The sequence below is a fragment of the Ranitomeya imitator genome, chromosome 2 (assembly GCF_032444005.1).
Source record: "Ranitomeya imitator isolate aRanImi1 chromosome 2, aRanImi1.pri, whole genome shotgun sequence".
NCBI lineage: Eukaryota > Metazoa > Chordata > Amphibia > Anura > Dendrobatidae > Ranitomeya > Ranitomeya imitator.
Window position 1 is genome coordinate 761407602 of NC_091283.1, and position 15334 is coordinate 761422935.

The window sequence follows — 15334 nt, forward strand, 5'->3', positions numbered from 1 at the left end:
GATAGATTAGCGAAATTAGGATTATTTAGTCTAGAAAAAAGACGACTGAGGGGCGATCTAATAACCATGTATAAGTATATAAGGGGACAATACAAATATCTCGCTGAGGATCTGTTTATACCAAGGAAGGTGACGGGCACAAGGGGGCATTCTTTGCGTCTGGAGGAGAGAAGGTTTTTCCACCAACATAGAAGAGGATTCTTTACTGTTAGGGCAGTGAGAATCTGGAATTGCTTGCCTGAGGAGGTGGTGATGGCGAACTCAGTCGAGGGGTTCAAGAGAGGCCTGGATGTCTTCCTGGAGCAGAACAATATTGTATCATACAATTATTAGGTTCTGTAGAAGGACGTAGATCTGGGGATTTATTATGATGGAATATAGGCTGAACTGGATGGACAAATGTCTTTTTTCGGCCTTACTAACTATGTTACTATGTTACTATGTTACTATTATCGAACTCCCTCCTGTGGTCATGAATGGTACTTCGGCGAGTTCTGTCCATGGACTCCCTCTGGTGGTTGTGAGTGGAGCTGCTGCTTCTGAGGTTCCTTCCACAGGTGATGTAGTTTATTCTTTGGCTGGCTGCTCTATTTAACTCCACTTAGATCGTTACTCCATGTCAGCTGTCAATGTTCTTGTACTGGTTCAGTTCGCTCTTGGATCTTTCTGGTGACCTGTCTACTCCAGCAGAAGCTAAGTCCCTGCTAGTTAATTATTTGTTCATTGTTTCCTTGTCCAGCTAGCTATCATGATTTTGCCTTGCTAGCTGGAAGCTCTGGGATGCAGAGTGGCACCTCCGCACCGTGAGTCGGTGCGGAGGTCTTTTTGCACACTCTGCGTGGTTTTTTTGTGCTGACCGCAAAGATACCTTTCCTATCCTCTGTCTGTTTAGTAAGTCTGGCCTCCCTTTGCTGAAACCTGTTTCATTTCTGTGTTTGTGACTTTCATCTTAACTCACAGTCAATATATGTGGGGGGCTGCCTTTTCCTTTGGGGAATTTCTCTGAGGCAAGGTAGGCTTTATTTTCTATCTCTAGGGCTAGTTAGCTCTTAGGCTGTGAAGAGGCGTCTAGGCAGAGTTAGGTACGCTCCACGGCTATTTCTAGTTGTGTGATAGGATTAGGGGTTGCGGTCAGCAGAGCTCCCACTTCCCAGAGCTTGTCCTGTGTGAGTTTAACCATCATGTCGTTCCGGGTGCTCCTAACCACCAGGTCCATAACAGCAGGCTGTGCAATATACCACGCGGGCTGGGCAATATACCGCGCGGGCTGTGCAATATACCGCGCGGGCTGTGCAATATACCGCGCGGGCTGTGCAATATACCGCGCGGGCTGTGCAATATACCATGCGGGCTGTGCAATATACCGCGCGTGCTGTGCAATGTACTACGTGGGCTGGGCAATGTACTACGTGGGCTGTGCAATATACTACGTGGGCTGTGCAATATACTACGTGGGCTGTGCTATAACACTACGTGGGCTGTGCTATAACACTACGTGGCCTGTGTTATACACTACGTGGCCTGTGTTATACACTACGTGGGCTGTGTTATATACTGCGTGCGTGGGCTGTTATATACTACGTGAACTGTGTTATATGCTATGTGGGCTGTTATACACTCCATGGGCTGTGCTCTATACTACGTGGCTATGCTATATACTCCGTGGCCTGTGTTATATACTATGTGGATGTGCTATATACTATGTGGCTCTGCTATATACTCCGTGGGCTGTGGTTTATACTCCGTGGGCTGTGCCATATACTACGTGGCTGTGCTATATACTACGTGGCTGTGCAATATACTAGGTGGCTGTGCTATTTACTACATGGGCTGTTATATACTACGTGGCTGTGCTATATACTACGTGGCCGGCTGCGAACAATCAGCGACAGCCGCAGTCCAGCCAAATCCTGTGTATTCATTGTATTATTCTAAAATCTTCATAAATAAACTACATACATATTCTAGAATACCCGATGCGTTAGAATTGGGCTACCATCTGTTGTATACATGTGACCTTTTTATTTTCAGGGTCACGGTGATCAGTGCTGAAATCAGTGCCCTCTCAGCCAGTGGCGTAACTTGAAACTCATGGGCGAAAACTCCAACGGGGCCCCCAAATATTTTAAATCTTTAATAGCAATAGTCTTTTTCTATAGGCCAAAGGGACTTTTAGGGCCCCCTAGGCTCTATGGCCCAGGTGCAATTGCAACCCCTGCACCTGTTGTAGTTACACCCCTGCTCTCAGCTGACTCTCCCATTCACAGCAGCGCTCGTTTGGATGAGGGCTCCTGTGTTCTCTGTGAGAAATGTGCCACATTTCACATCACTCGGGGGGCTTAGCTCTGTGAGATCACCCCTATCATTAGTTAGCCTTGCCTGAACATGTCAACATTAGCCTAATGTGTATGGGGGGCTTAAGAGAGGATCAGAGCTAGGAGTCATGACTTATGTCATCCTCACTGTGCTCTAAGCCTCCTGGACTGATTTGGGCTTATACACTCACTCACACTAATAGAAGCAGTTATTAGTTGATGAGGAGACAGGTACACGGTACACACAGACATTGCTTTAAAAAAAATTTTTTTAACTTTTAATGAAAAAAAGGTACTCCCTCCCCGAAATCCCCTTACACACACAGACGCGCACAGACGCGCACACACGTGCACACACACATCTTTCGTGGTGAGCATGCTCCCTGAGCTGTCGTCTACCTTCCATCACGGCACTGTCCTGGAAACATGATATTAACCCTATGTATGATGAATTATTTGAATGGTATTTTATGGAAACTGAGCGGATTGCAAATCTTAATCAACACTTCCATCTAGTGGATAACACAGGCAATTCACTTTATTTCTCGGCAACATTGCTACAACTGCAAGGTCAAATTATCTTTTTGGGTAGAATTCTTAATGAGACTTATTGTGCTTTCACACAAATTCATTCAGCTATGCATCACCGTGGAACCACCACAATTCTCAGAGCCTGAACATCTCCATTTAGATTAGACCTCAACAGCCTGCTCTTCTTTTAATAATATCCACTGCTGATCACCTCTCAACTATATACAAGACCCTTCTGGTGCGACTAATACAATAATATATAACCCCCCTAAAGAATTTGAAGATAAAGCTCGTTATGCTTTTTAGTGCATAGATAGTCTGATTTCTTGACCCTGTCCATGGACACAGTTTTCACCTGTCAGAGGTCTGTGCAGAGTCGGACTGGCCCACCAGAGGACCGGAGAATTCTCCGGTGTGCCCTGGCACCTGCTGGCTTTAAAAAAAAAAACTTCATGCATTGTGCAAATAACAAGCAACGTGCAAAGGACCTTCAAGCTAAATACCCCATTCTAGTCAGCAATCAACAGCTGCAGAAGTCCGTGAACAACAATGCCACTCCAGAGAAGAAAGACTGCAGGAAACCTAAGGAACCAACAGGGTCCAACACAGTAGCCTCAGAATTGAGGGACAGTGAAACAAACTTATCTGCCTGACTACACCCTTCACCTCACAGTCTTTTTTCACCTTCATGACCAGGCCAAATGTTACAATTCTGACAGTGTCATTTTAAGAGTTAATAACTCTGGAACACTTCAACGGATCCCACCAATTCTGAGAAATTTAGGTCAATATTTTTTGTGTTTATTTGTGAGAATATTCGAATTTTGGGTAAATTTCGCAATTTTCCAATTATCATTTTTAGGCCCATAACCCGTTAGCACATGTGCCGTATATGTACGGAACTATGGGAGCTGCATTCCCACAAACCGCCATACTTATACTTCTTCACGATCGCATGTAATCACATGTACTCAGTCTCTATATGAACGCTGACACCCTGCAGCAATGCCCACGATCAGTGCTTGAACCCTCTGATGACAATAGTGACAGAGACATCCGTTTCTGCTCCCATCGGCACAACGCAATTGCGTTGTGCTGATGGTATCCATGGTGACCCCGAGCCGAAAGATGGCAGATGGGTCACCCAAGGACGCGGGCCTGTAATCTCCTGCTCAGAGCACAAGCAGACACCCCTCTTCCCTGCCTCCCTGCATGATATGCACAGATCTAATGCTCTGGTATGCTAAAGCATTGCAGAGTGTTAGATCAGCGATCAGGGAAGGGAAAGTTGATGTCCCATACTGGGACAATGTAAAAAAAAGTTTAAAAAAATTATTAGAAATTGTCAAAATATTTTCTTTTAAAATCACAAAATAAAGAATTAAAGAAAGAAAAATATTAATCCAATAAATACATTAATTTCTGTAAAAACAAAAATAAAAAAAGTACGGTACACATATTTGGAATCGTCCGAAACGATGCAAACTATAAACTATCCCACTAGTTAACCCTTTCAGTGAACATCGCAAAAAAAATAAACTAGACAAATGTGACATGGCACCCTGAAACCAGTCCAGCCTAATATGAAGATTTACACTGTGCCTCAAATTAGTTTTCCCCCACATACGGGGGTACCGGTGTACAAATTTTGGGATCAATTTTATCCTGTTATACTTGTGAAAATGAAAAAATCTGGGGCTAAAATATTTTTGTGAGAAAAATATTTATTTTCATGTTACGTTGCAAAATTCTGTGCAAGACCCGTGGATTCAAAGAGCTCACCACACATCTAGATAAGTTTCTTGAGGGTTAAAGTTTCGAAAATGGAGGACATCCACTGTTTAGGCACATCAGGGGCTCTCCAAACATTTTCTCCTGTTACGCTTTTAAAAATAAAAAAAAATTTGGGTTTAAAGTAAATTTTTTGTGAAACAATTAAATGTTAATTTAACAGGAATTGCTTCAATTTTTTGGAGGCAGCATAAACAAATCAACAGCAGGTAAAGAATTACCGTATTTTTCGGACTATAAGACGCACCGGACTATAAGGCGCACCCAGGTTTTAGAGGTGGAAAATAGGGAAAAAAAATATTTGAAGCAAAAAAATGTGGTAAAATATTTAATAACATAAATAACATACTATTATATGTGGTGTTATTATATATAATAGTATGTTATTATGTTGGAAGCTGCGGGACCAGTGTGGTGTCTGTACAGTACTATATGAAGATGCTGGAGTATAAGAATGGGGGCACAGGGCTTATATTGAAAGCACCAGTCCAGCACTGCAAAATAACACTGGAGTGGTGCTTTAAAATCCCATGGGAGAACTATAACTCCCAGCATGTCCTGCAGATCCTATGACATGCTGGGAGTTATAGTTCACCAAAGGAGTGGCAGAGTGCTTTATTGTGTTTTGTAAAGACTAACCTCTTAATTGTGGCAGCCAGCCACACTGTGGTGAGGTAAAAGTATCCCATGACTGCACACACAGAGCCTTCCCTCTTGCTTCCTTTCCACAGCACAGGTTATGAGGAAGCCTGCAGATTCTAGTGGAGAGCCTGAAGGACCTGTGATGATGTCAAGAAGAGGGAGGGCTCTGAGCTGCCATGTGATGTTCCAGCCCGCACACTCCTGACATCAAACAGGTCCTGTTTGTGCACAGCACTCGGTGTCCAGCCCAGGCATGGCAGGCAGGTATGCAGCGATCTCCTCTCTCCTCTGGCCCCTGCTGCTGCTGCCTCCTCCTCCCCCGGACACATGGATCTCCCCAGCTGCTGCAGGAATCAGCACTGGGGAAGCCATGTGAGTCCCTGCTTAAGTGCAGTATTCATTTGCTGCTCCTGGCTCACCACTCAGCTGATAGGTGGGCGGGGAGCCGCTAATGAATATTCACTACACTTAATCATCGGGATCACATGGTTTCCCCAGCTGATTCTGGGCAGCGGGAACATCCTGAAGTGGCATAACAGTGCGATCCCACCCACTGCTGCCCCCCTCCCCACATGCTACATCCGTACCATAAGACGCACCCACACTTTCCTCCCAAATTTGGAGGCAAAAAAGTGCGTCTTATGGTCGGAAAAATACGGTAGTTTTATTGTTTACATGGTTCATTGTGCGGTACAAGTGATTAAATGGATTTATTCTCTGGGTCGGTGCAATACCAGATTTACATTTTTTTTATGTTTAGCTGCTTTTACCCACTAAAAGATTTTGCATCAACATATTCTGAGAGCTATAATTTTTCTAGATTTCTGCCCACAGAGTCATGTGATGACTTTGGTTTTTGCGAGACAAGTTGACGTTTTTATTAATACCATTTTCAGTCATACTTTTTTATTGCTTTCTATTCCGATTTTTGGGATGCAGAATCAACCAAAACTAGCATTTCAGGAATTATTTTGGGAGGTTTTATTTATGCTGTTGACTGTATAGTGAAAGTGTTAAGAAAAATGTATTCTTCGGGTCAGTATAATTTAAGCGATACCACACTGATTTTTTTTTAATGTTTTGGCGTTTTTTAATTATTTTTGCAGTGTTGTATTCTGAGACCTATAACTTTTTTATTTCTCTGCTGATAGAGCTGTATAGTGGTTTGTTTTTTGCAGGACATAGTAGCATAGTAACATAGTTAGTAAGGCCGAAAAAAGACATTTGTCCATCCAGTTCAGCCTATATTCCATCATAATAAATCCCCAGATCTACGTCCTTCTACAGAACCTAATTGTATGATACAATATTGTTCTGCTCCAGAAAGACATCCAGGCCTCTCTTGAACCCCTCGACTGAGTTCGCCATCACCACCTCCTCAGGCAAGCAATTCCAGATTCTCACTGCCCTAACAGTAAAGAATCCTCTTCTATGTTGGTGGAAAAACCTTCTCTCCTCCAGACGCAAAGAATGCCCCTTTGTGCCCGTCACCTTCCTTGGTATAAACAGATCCTCAGCGAGATATTTGTATTGTCCCCTTATATACTTATACATGGTTATTAGATCGCCCCTCAGTCGTCTTTTTTCTAGACTAAATAATCCTAATTTCGCTAATCTATCTGGGTATTGTAGTTCTCCCATCCCCTTTATTAACTTTGTTGCCCTCTTTTGTACTCTCTCTAGTTCCATTATATCCTTCCTGAGCACCGGTGACCAAAACTGGACACAGTACTCCATGTGCGGTCTAACTAGGGATTTGTACAGAGGCAGTATAATGCTCTCATCATGTGTATCCAGACCTCTTTTAATGCACCCCATGATCCTGTTTGCCTTGGCAGCTGCTGCCTGGCACTGGCTGCTCCAGGTAAGTTTATCATTAACTAGGATCCCCAAGTCCTTCTCCCTGTCAGATTTACCCAGTGGTTTCCCATTCAGTGTGTAATGGTGATATTGATTCCTTCTTCCCATGTGTATAACCTTACATTTATCATTGTTAAACCTCATCTGTTTCCAGCTATATTATTTTTATTACCATTCATCTTTTTGATGAAATGTTATTACACTTTTTGTTTGATGGCTTAATGAAAAAGCAGAGTTTTTCTATTTATTTTTTTACGGTGTTTACTGAAGGGGTAACTAGTAAGACAGTTTTATAATTCGGGTTGTCACGGACGCGCAATACCAAATATGTGTCCTTTTTTGTTTTTACTTAAATATACATATTAATTGGTACAATATTTTTATCATTATTTGTGATTCTTTTTCTTTCTTTTTTTTTTAATTTTAAAACTTATTTACTTAGTCCATCTATGGGACTTTAACTTAACTTTCATTACTGTGATCGCTGATATAACAGAGTGCAATGCACCAGCAATGCTTTATACCTGTCTGTGCTGTACTGACAGAAGCATTTTAGACCATGTTCCTGGCATGGTCTAACTGGGCCAAGTAGCTGGCAGACCCAGAGGCCGTCATGATGACCCAAGGTTGCCGTTGCAATGATCAGGCTCTCGAGATGATGTTGCAGGGGCGCCAATCGAAGCCTCCTAAATATTTTCTATACCAATCATGGCATTTAGGTGGCTAAATGGCCAGGGGCGGTGCGGTCACCACTCCTGACAAAGACAGCGTGGTCTCACCTATTACACCGAGCTCCTTTGCCCGCACAATCGCCAGCATGTAAGTTTACATCATAAGTCGTGAACCACTTCCAGACCATGACGTAAACTTACGTCAAAGGTCGTGAAGGGTCTACAGACTTAACCTTGGCCCCGAATTTTGATTTACCTACTGACATCACATGGCTGAAAGAGCACACTAATTGGAGCCAGAATAAGCTAAGAACATAAGAGATAGCAAACAATGTTGATTACTGCAAAATCTCTTCACCACGGTATGTCAAGAGCAGATATTAAAGCCTACTAACAATAGAGAGACCTGATAATCCATGATATCAAAGTCCTATTTTTACAAGATTTTTCAGCAGCAGTGTCTCTATAAAAAAGCATTTAGTACATCTATTATCGTAACCCTCTTGGAAAAGGAATGCCAAATTCCAGTTGATGTACCAGTCTAAACTGTGGATCAAGGAGAGCAATGGCAGTCTGATTTTTACCAAACATTGTCATTTAGAAGAAAAAGACTTAGCCCTCGGCCAGCTATGATAAAAATGTACATCATGGGTCGTCAAGAGATTAAGGTGCTATGCAACCTTCACCTCATGTGTAGGATACATACAAAACTGAATCAGTCTCTAAGCCCCCCCAGAAATAAATAATTGAAAAAAAATATAGGTTTCTGAAAGTTTCTTGAATCATATGAAAAATTGCTGGTCAACTTATAAAATATCTAATAATTCTCAAAAAAAATGAACATTGAAGATAAAAATGATGCCATACCAAAGTGGACATATGGTAAATGTTAATCATTAAACTATTTTGTGTAATATCACCAACTTTTTTAAGGACATAAAAATTACAGGGTCCATGACACCTGATATACATACAGCCTGATCCCCAGGTTTTTTTTTTTTACTTTCAATTACATTCAAAACATACTGACCTAAATTTACTATTGATGTAAAGTGCCTATGTTACTCCCCCAATTTTTTTTTTTTTAATGAATTGGATAATTAAAACATTCCAAAATTATTGCCATGCAAAGTGATATGTCAGATTTTAAAACTGGGCAGTGTCATTAAGAGGGTAATAAAAAGTGTAAAAAAAAACAAAAAACAAATCCAACATTAGTCATTTTGACTCAAACCTCAATGTCAGCATTGCTCTCCTTACCTTATATCGATTTTTGTGTCTATTTAGACTATTTTTGTGCTAACATGCAAATAAAGTATTAACATTGAACAACTGAAGAAGATTGGAGTAAACAAACCACCACCTATTGATACACATTAAAAAACATTTTTGCAATAAAATACTATGAGGAGGTCACAACCAATAATACCAAAATTGAAAAACAAGAATAGCTGGATCCTTAGAGCAAAGGGAATATGTTGATTGCTATGCTTAGAGTGCCATTATACACTATTATATGGGGATTGTATATAACATATACAGCATAGTTAGATCACAAGCATGTATAGAAAAACACTAAGTGAAAAACTCAGGCAACTGCTTCCAATGGAAAAACAATAAATGAAGTATACATACACAGTCCTCCAATATTTGAAAATATCCAAGTGTCAAGTGCACAGGAGGTGTGTATAAAGTGTTAGTGCAGTCCATGTTCAGAGGGAAACCAGACAGTGTAATACTTATGAACATATTAATTCAGGCATAGAGCTTTTATATAGACAAAACCATACAAAGTCAGATACGCAATGCTGCCATGCACGGCAAGTATTGAACCATGGAAACATATGTACGGAGAACATATTTTAATGTAGTAAATCAGTTACCCATAGTAAATGAGGAGTATCACCGCCCATACCCCAACGTGCGTTTCGCCTCTTCCTTTTACAAAGGGAAAGCAAGAGGCAAAACGTGCGTCGGGGTAGGGGCGGGTAATCCCTCTCCTTATCAATAAATCATAAATTAAATAATTCAATAAAGCATTTACATTTTAATATATCCTGCTTTTGGAGGTTTCAGATTACTCCCATCTTCTTCTTCAGTCATACAATGAATATACAGGAGTACATCACCATCCATATCATTATGACTTAATGTGGAGCAACATCACACTAGTGAGATATATTTCCAGCCCAATGTTATATAAAAATCTGTGCTTTGTCTTTTCTTTGTCAATCAAAGTATTAACAGTATAGATATGCATGAAGAAGTGGATCTTCTATTAAAAACAATCTCTCTTCCTGACCATTAAAAAAGTTGTCAGTTGAAGCAAGAGGATTTATCCCAGCAGAAGACTCTCACTTAAAAAGCCCCAGTAAAGCCTCATGCATTGGGTCTATGCAGCATGTCTATTATCAGAATGCAAAATGGTAGTTACCTTTAAAGAAGTTTGCAGAAAATCCAGCTTTATTAACTGAGGAATCAGAAAAAAACTTTATCCAAAGAATATTAGAGGTAGATTTAATATCATCAGGCTTCTCGTAGCCACAGAACTGCCCAACAAGTGGACTATCTTCTGATGGACCATCACGTATTTGCAGGTGGTCATACAAGCAGTTGTCATGCACTTCAAACTACGGGATAGACATAACAGTGATTAACATAATTATATGTTACAGGCACTTTCACTGTCCAAATCGGTAATAAATGGATAATAATAATAATAATAATCTTTTTTTTAATACAAAACCAAATCAAATCACTTGTCATCATTGCATCTTCACATATTTATATGGAAATATGTTCATGAGCTGTTGGGGTCTGAAGAACTCAACAAATATATAGAGCCGCCAACTCATGATGATGACTCATAATAGCAATATTTGTATAAAAAGGCATAAGGACATCAAATGGTGGTGTTCTCAGGACTTTCTGCAGTGAGGCGGGCTCACCGCGTCCAAGAATTACAAATCGTTTTCTTGAATGGACTTTATAAAATACTATATTTCTAAACCTACAGCCAGTTAATGGATTGTCATAGAAAACTTTATTAAGAAAATTAAAGCAGAAAACTACTGCAGAAGATGGTCATCATCTCCTCATCCCTGTGACAGCAGCACATCGCTGAGATGGCGGCGGTCGAGGACTAATCCATGAAAGGCACGTACCAGGGTTAAACTTCAGTATTATATTAAGAGCAGCAACACTTCTTTATAATAAAGGGATTCCTAGAAACATTAGTAGGAGGCTGATAAGGGCTCCTAATATATTATAGGGATAAACACTCCTGACAGGTTTCCAGGATTCTTCCAACACTGCTCTCGTTGATTGACAGGTCTCTCCCCATGTACATGTAATTAGGGAGTTGCAGGGAGAAACTGATCAGTGTGGCATGAAACAAGTCCAGTCTCTCCCTATGATCCACAGGCAGATCTGCAAACACTGGAGTGTTTCAGAGAAAAACATAACGAGCTGCGAATCATGCTGCCCATGGTCATAGCAGCCGGATAAAAGAGACAGGTTTCCTTTAAATGTGATTTCATTAGAGTGGGAAATGTAGGAGTGGAATTTAAAAATAATAAAGACATATCATGCACCCAAGAAGAGCGTTACCTCAAAAGTTTGGAAAGAAAGACCAACCACAAATCCTTCTGAGACTGTAATTATCCATTCACATTGTCTGTCCGGTCGATAATCATCTGGGTAATTAGGAGACTGAATCTGACCAATATCTTTTTTTATATTGCCTCCACATTTAGCTAGAAGATATAAATGAAGTTACAATATTTTTAGATCTTAAAGCAATGTAATGTTTTCTTTGAAAAGAAGCCATCAAGGTTGTACATCTGATCCTGTTTGATGACCTGAACAAGATTAGTGAACAGTTTTATTATAGATCTAGGTAAATAAGAAGCAAAATATATACCTACCTTATCACAATTGCCCCAGACAACACCTCTAATCCCTTGGCGAGATCTGCTGTACAAATACAGTGGATGTGCACACTTACTATACAGAACAGGTTCAGAAGATCAGGGAAACTGTCAGCAAAAAAAAAAGTACCGTATTTTTCGGATTATGAGACACACTTTTTTTTGGGGGGGGAAATGAGGGTGCGTCTTATAATGCGGATATACCTTACCGGTACCGTTGCCACAGGCTGGGATGAGGGGGTGTCCGGTGGTGCTGCGGTTGTCCGATGGTGCTGCTGCTGGTGTCCGGCGCTGCTGCGAGGGCCTCGAGTGCTGTGGGGGGCTCTGCCAACATTTTGTGAAAGGCCAGAGCCACCGCAGTTCCATGGTCTCCTATGCGGTGGACTCCGGGAAAATGGCCACCGGGGGCAGCGCATGCATAGATGAAGATCTCGGCACCAAGATCTCGGGAGATGAGATCTCACTAAATGTCAGCAGGACATTTCCGCAGCAGCCCCGGACACACCCGCAGCTGCACGCCGAACAATGGAACACCCCCTCATCCCAGCCTGCGGCCTGCAGCATCACCCCACTCCTGCCTCCTCCAGCAGCAACCCTGGGACTCTGCTTCATCGCAGCCACCACCCCTGGTAAGCAATAAGATGCATGGATTATAAGAGGCACCACCATTTTATTAAAAATATATATTTTTCCTATTTTTCTCCTCAAAATTTGGGGTGCGTCTTATAATCCGGAGAGCCTTATAAACCTACAGCCATTAGTGGCAATCTGAAGATAAATACCTTTTTTGATATGCATGCCTTTTTAACTGGAAGCACAGCTGCAGAGAAAAAATGAAGTTATATTCTCCCTGTAACCACCCGCTGATTGCCCTTGGAGTCAGAAGCTCTACTGTAGTGACCTGGAGATACACAGTGTACAGTCATTCAGATAGATATGGGACACAGTAGTGTGAGCAGTCACTTCTTACCTCAACACTTCTGATTTCTCCAATATTAGATCAGATAGACATGATGGACAGCAGTGTGAGCAGCCTCTTTTTACCTCATCACCCCTGGTATCAACAGTATTAGACCAGACTGATGTGGTGGACAGCAGTGTGAGTGGTCTCTTCTTACCTTAGCACCACTGATACAGCGCTGGCAAAAATTAAGAGACCACTACAAAATGTTCAGTTTGTCTGATTTTTCTCTTTATAGGTATATTTTTGAGTAAAATGTAAATTGTTCTTATAGTCTATAAACTTCTGACAACATGTCTCCAAATTTCCAAGCAATAAATTTTGTATTTTTTTCTGAAAAGGAGAAATGGTCAAAAATAAAAAAAACAGTGCTTTCAGACCTCAAATAATGCAAAGAAAACAAGTTCATAATCATTTAGAAACAACAATACTAATGTTTGAACTCAGGAAGAGTTCAGAAATCAATATTTTGTGGAATAACCATGATTTTTAAACACTGCTTTCATGCGTCTTGGCATGCTTTCCACCAGTCTTTCACACTGCTCCTGGTGCAAAAATGTAAGCAGTTCTTCTTTGTTTGATGGCTTGTGACTATCCATCATCCTCTTGATTACATTCCAGAGATTTCCAATGGGGTTCAGGTCTGGAGATTGGGCTGCCTATGACAGGGTTTTGATGTGGTGGTCTCTTAATTTTTGCCAGAGCTGTATGTCCAGTACTAGATCAGCTATACAGTGTGGACAGCAGTGTGAGCAGCCTCTTCTTACCTCAGTATCCCTGATATCTCCAGTATTAGATCAGCCATACAGAGTGGACAGCAGTGTGAGCAGACTCTGCTTATGTCAGCACCACTGATATTTCCAGTATTACTGTATTTTCCGGCGTATAAGACGACTTTTTAACCCCTGAAAATCATCTATAAAGTCAGGAGACGTCTTATACGCCGGGTATGGCGTGTGCACGGAGCAGTCCTGTATGGTTCCCAGGATCTGGAGGAGAGGAGACGCTCCTTCAAGCCCTGGGATCCATATTCATGTAAAAAAAAGAATAAAAATAAAAAATATGGGATATACTCACCCTCCGACGGCCCCTGGCTCTCAGCGGTGCGGTGCAAGCGGTGGCCTCCGTTCCTAAGGATGCATTGAGCGAAGGACCTTCGATGACGTCGCGGTTGTGTGACCAGTCGCGTGACCGTGACGTCATGGAAGGTCCTTCGCTCAATGCATCCTTAGGAACGGAGGCCACCGCTTCCACCGCTGAGAGCCGTGGGCCGTCAGAGGGTAATTATGGATGCATAGTTTGCCTGTTATGATTATTAATAAAGTGGTTAGATACATTGGATAAATGTCGAAGTGTGGGATGTACTATATCATAAAGATGTTCCCTGAATCTTTCTCTGAACTTCCTAATAGTAGATCCAACATGGAACAATTTACATTCAGTATATTCTACAATGTAAACCACGTGATCAGAATTACAATTACGGAATTTTTTTATGGGAAAAGTGGTTAAATTTTGTGAACAACTAAAATGTGCAGTTTTTTTCATGTAAGTACAAGTTTTGCAAAAGTGCGAACCGCACTTGAAACAGCCTGTGATGGACAACCAATCTGTATGATTTTTAGTTTTTTTGGAATGTAAAAAACTAGGCGATAAATAGTGTTGAGCATTCCGATACCGCAAGTATCGGGTATCGGCCGATACTTGCGGTATCGGAATTCCGATACCGAGATCCGATATTTTTGTGATATCGGGTATCGGTATCGGAAGTGTAAAATAAAGAATTAAAATAAAAAATATTGTTATATTCACCTCTCCGGCGGCCCCTGGACATCAGCGGGAGGATCCGGCGTCCGGCACGGCTTCTTTCTTCAAAATGCGCGCCTTCAGGACCTGTGGAATGACGTCCCGGCTTCTGATTGGTCGCGTGCCGCCCATGTGACCGCCACGCGACCAATCAGAAGCCGCGACGTCATTCCTCAGCTAAAGTCCTAGAATGAGCGCCTTCTAGGACCTGAGGAATGACGTCGCGGCTTCTGATTGGTCGCGTGGCGGTCACATGGGCGGCACGCGACCAATCAGAAGCCGGGACGTCATTCCACAGGTCCTGAAGGCGCGCATTTTGAAGAAAGAAGCCGTGCCGGACGCCGGATCCTCCCGCTGATGTCCAGGGGCCGCCGGAGAGGTGAATATAACAATATTTTTTATTTTAATTCTTTATTTTACACTTTAATATGGATCCCAGGGCCTGAAGGAGAGTTTCCTCTCCTTCAGACCCTGGGATCCATGAGGATACATTCCGATACTTGATGTCCCATTGACTTGTATTGGTATCGGATATCGGTATCGGCGATATCCGATATTTTTCGGGTATCGGCCGATACTATCCGATACCGATACTTTCAAGTATCGGACGGTATCGCTCAACACTAGCGATAAAGCATTGGCCAAAGTTGGCGCTCGTCTTGATACGATTTTGATGCCGTCTTTCAAACTAGAGTCCATAATATAATAATATAGTCATAATATAGTCATCTCTAAGTAAATTTAGATTGCGTGTAACAATTTGATTTGACAGATTTGAAAAAAGTGCTATAAGTAAGAACCAGCACAGGCTGTGCCTAGTACGCATTG

At 41.7% G+C, this 15334-nt stretch overlaps 1 protein-coding gene across 1 annotated transcript in view; it reads right to left on the reverse strand.

The window, feature by feature from the left end:
• The window catches only part of TLL2 (tolloid like 2), a 295163-nt gene that overhangs the window by 39442 nt on the left and 240387 nt on the right, over positions 1-15334 (reverse strand). The window contains exons 12-13 of the mRNA XM_069753374.1: positions 11420-11565; positions 10245-10440 (exon numbers count right to left, since the gene is read on the reverse strand). Coding sequence (XP_069609475.1) covers positions 10245-10440; positions 11420-11565 — 342 coding nt within the window. The remainder of the gene's footprint in view (positions 1-10244; positions 10441-11419; positions 11566-15334) is intronic.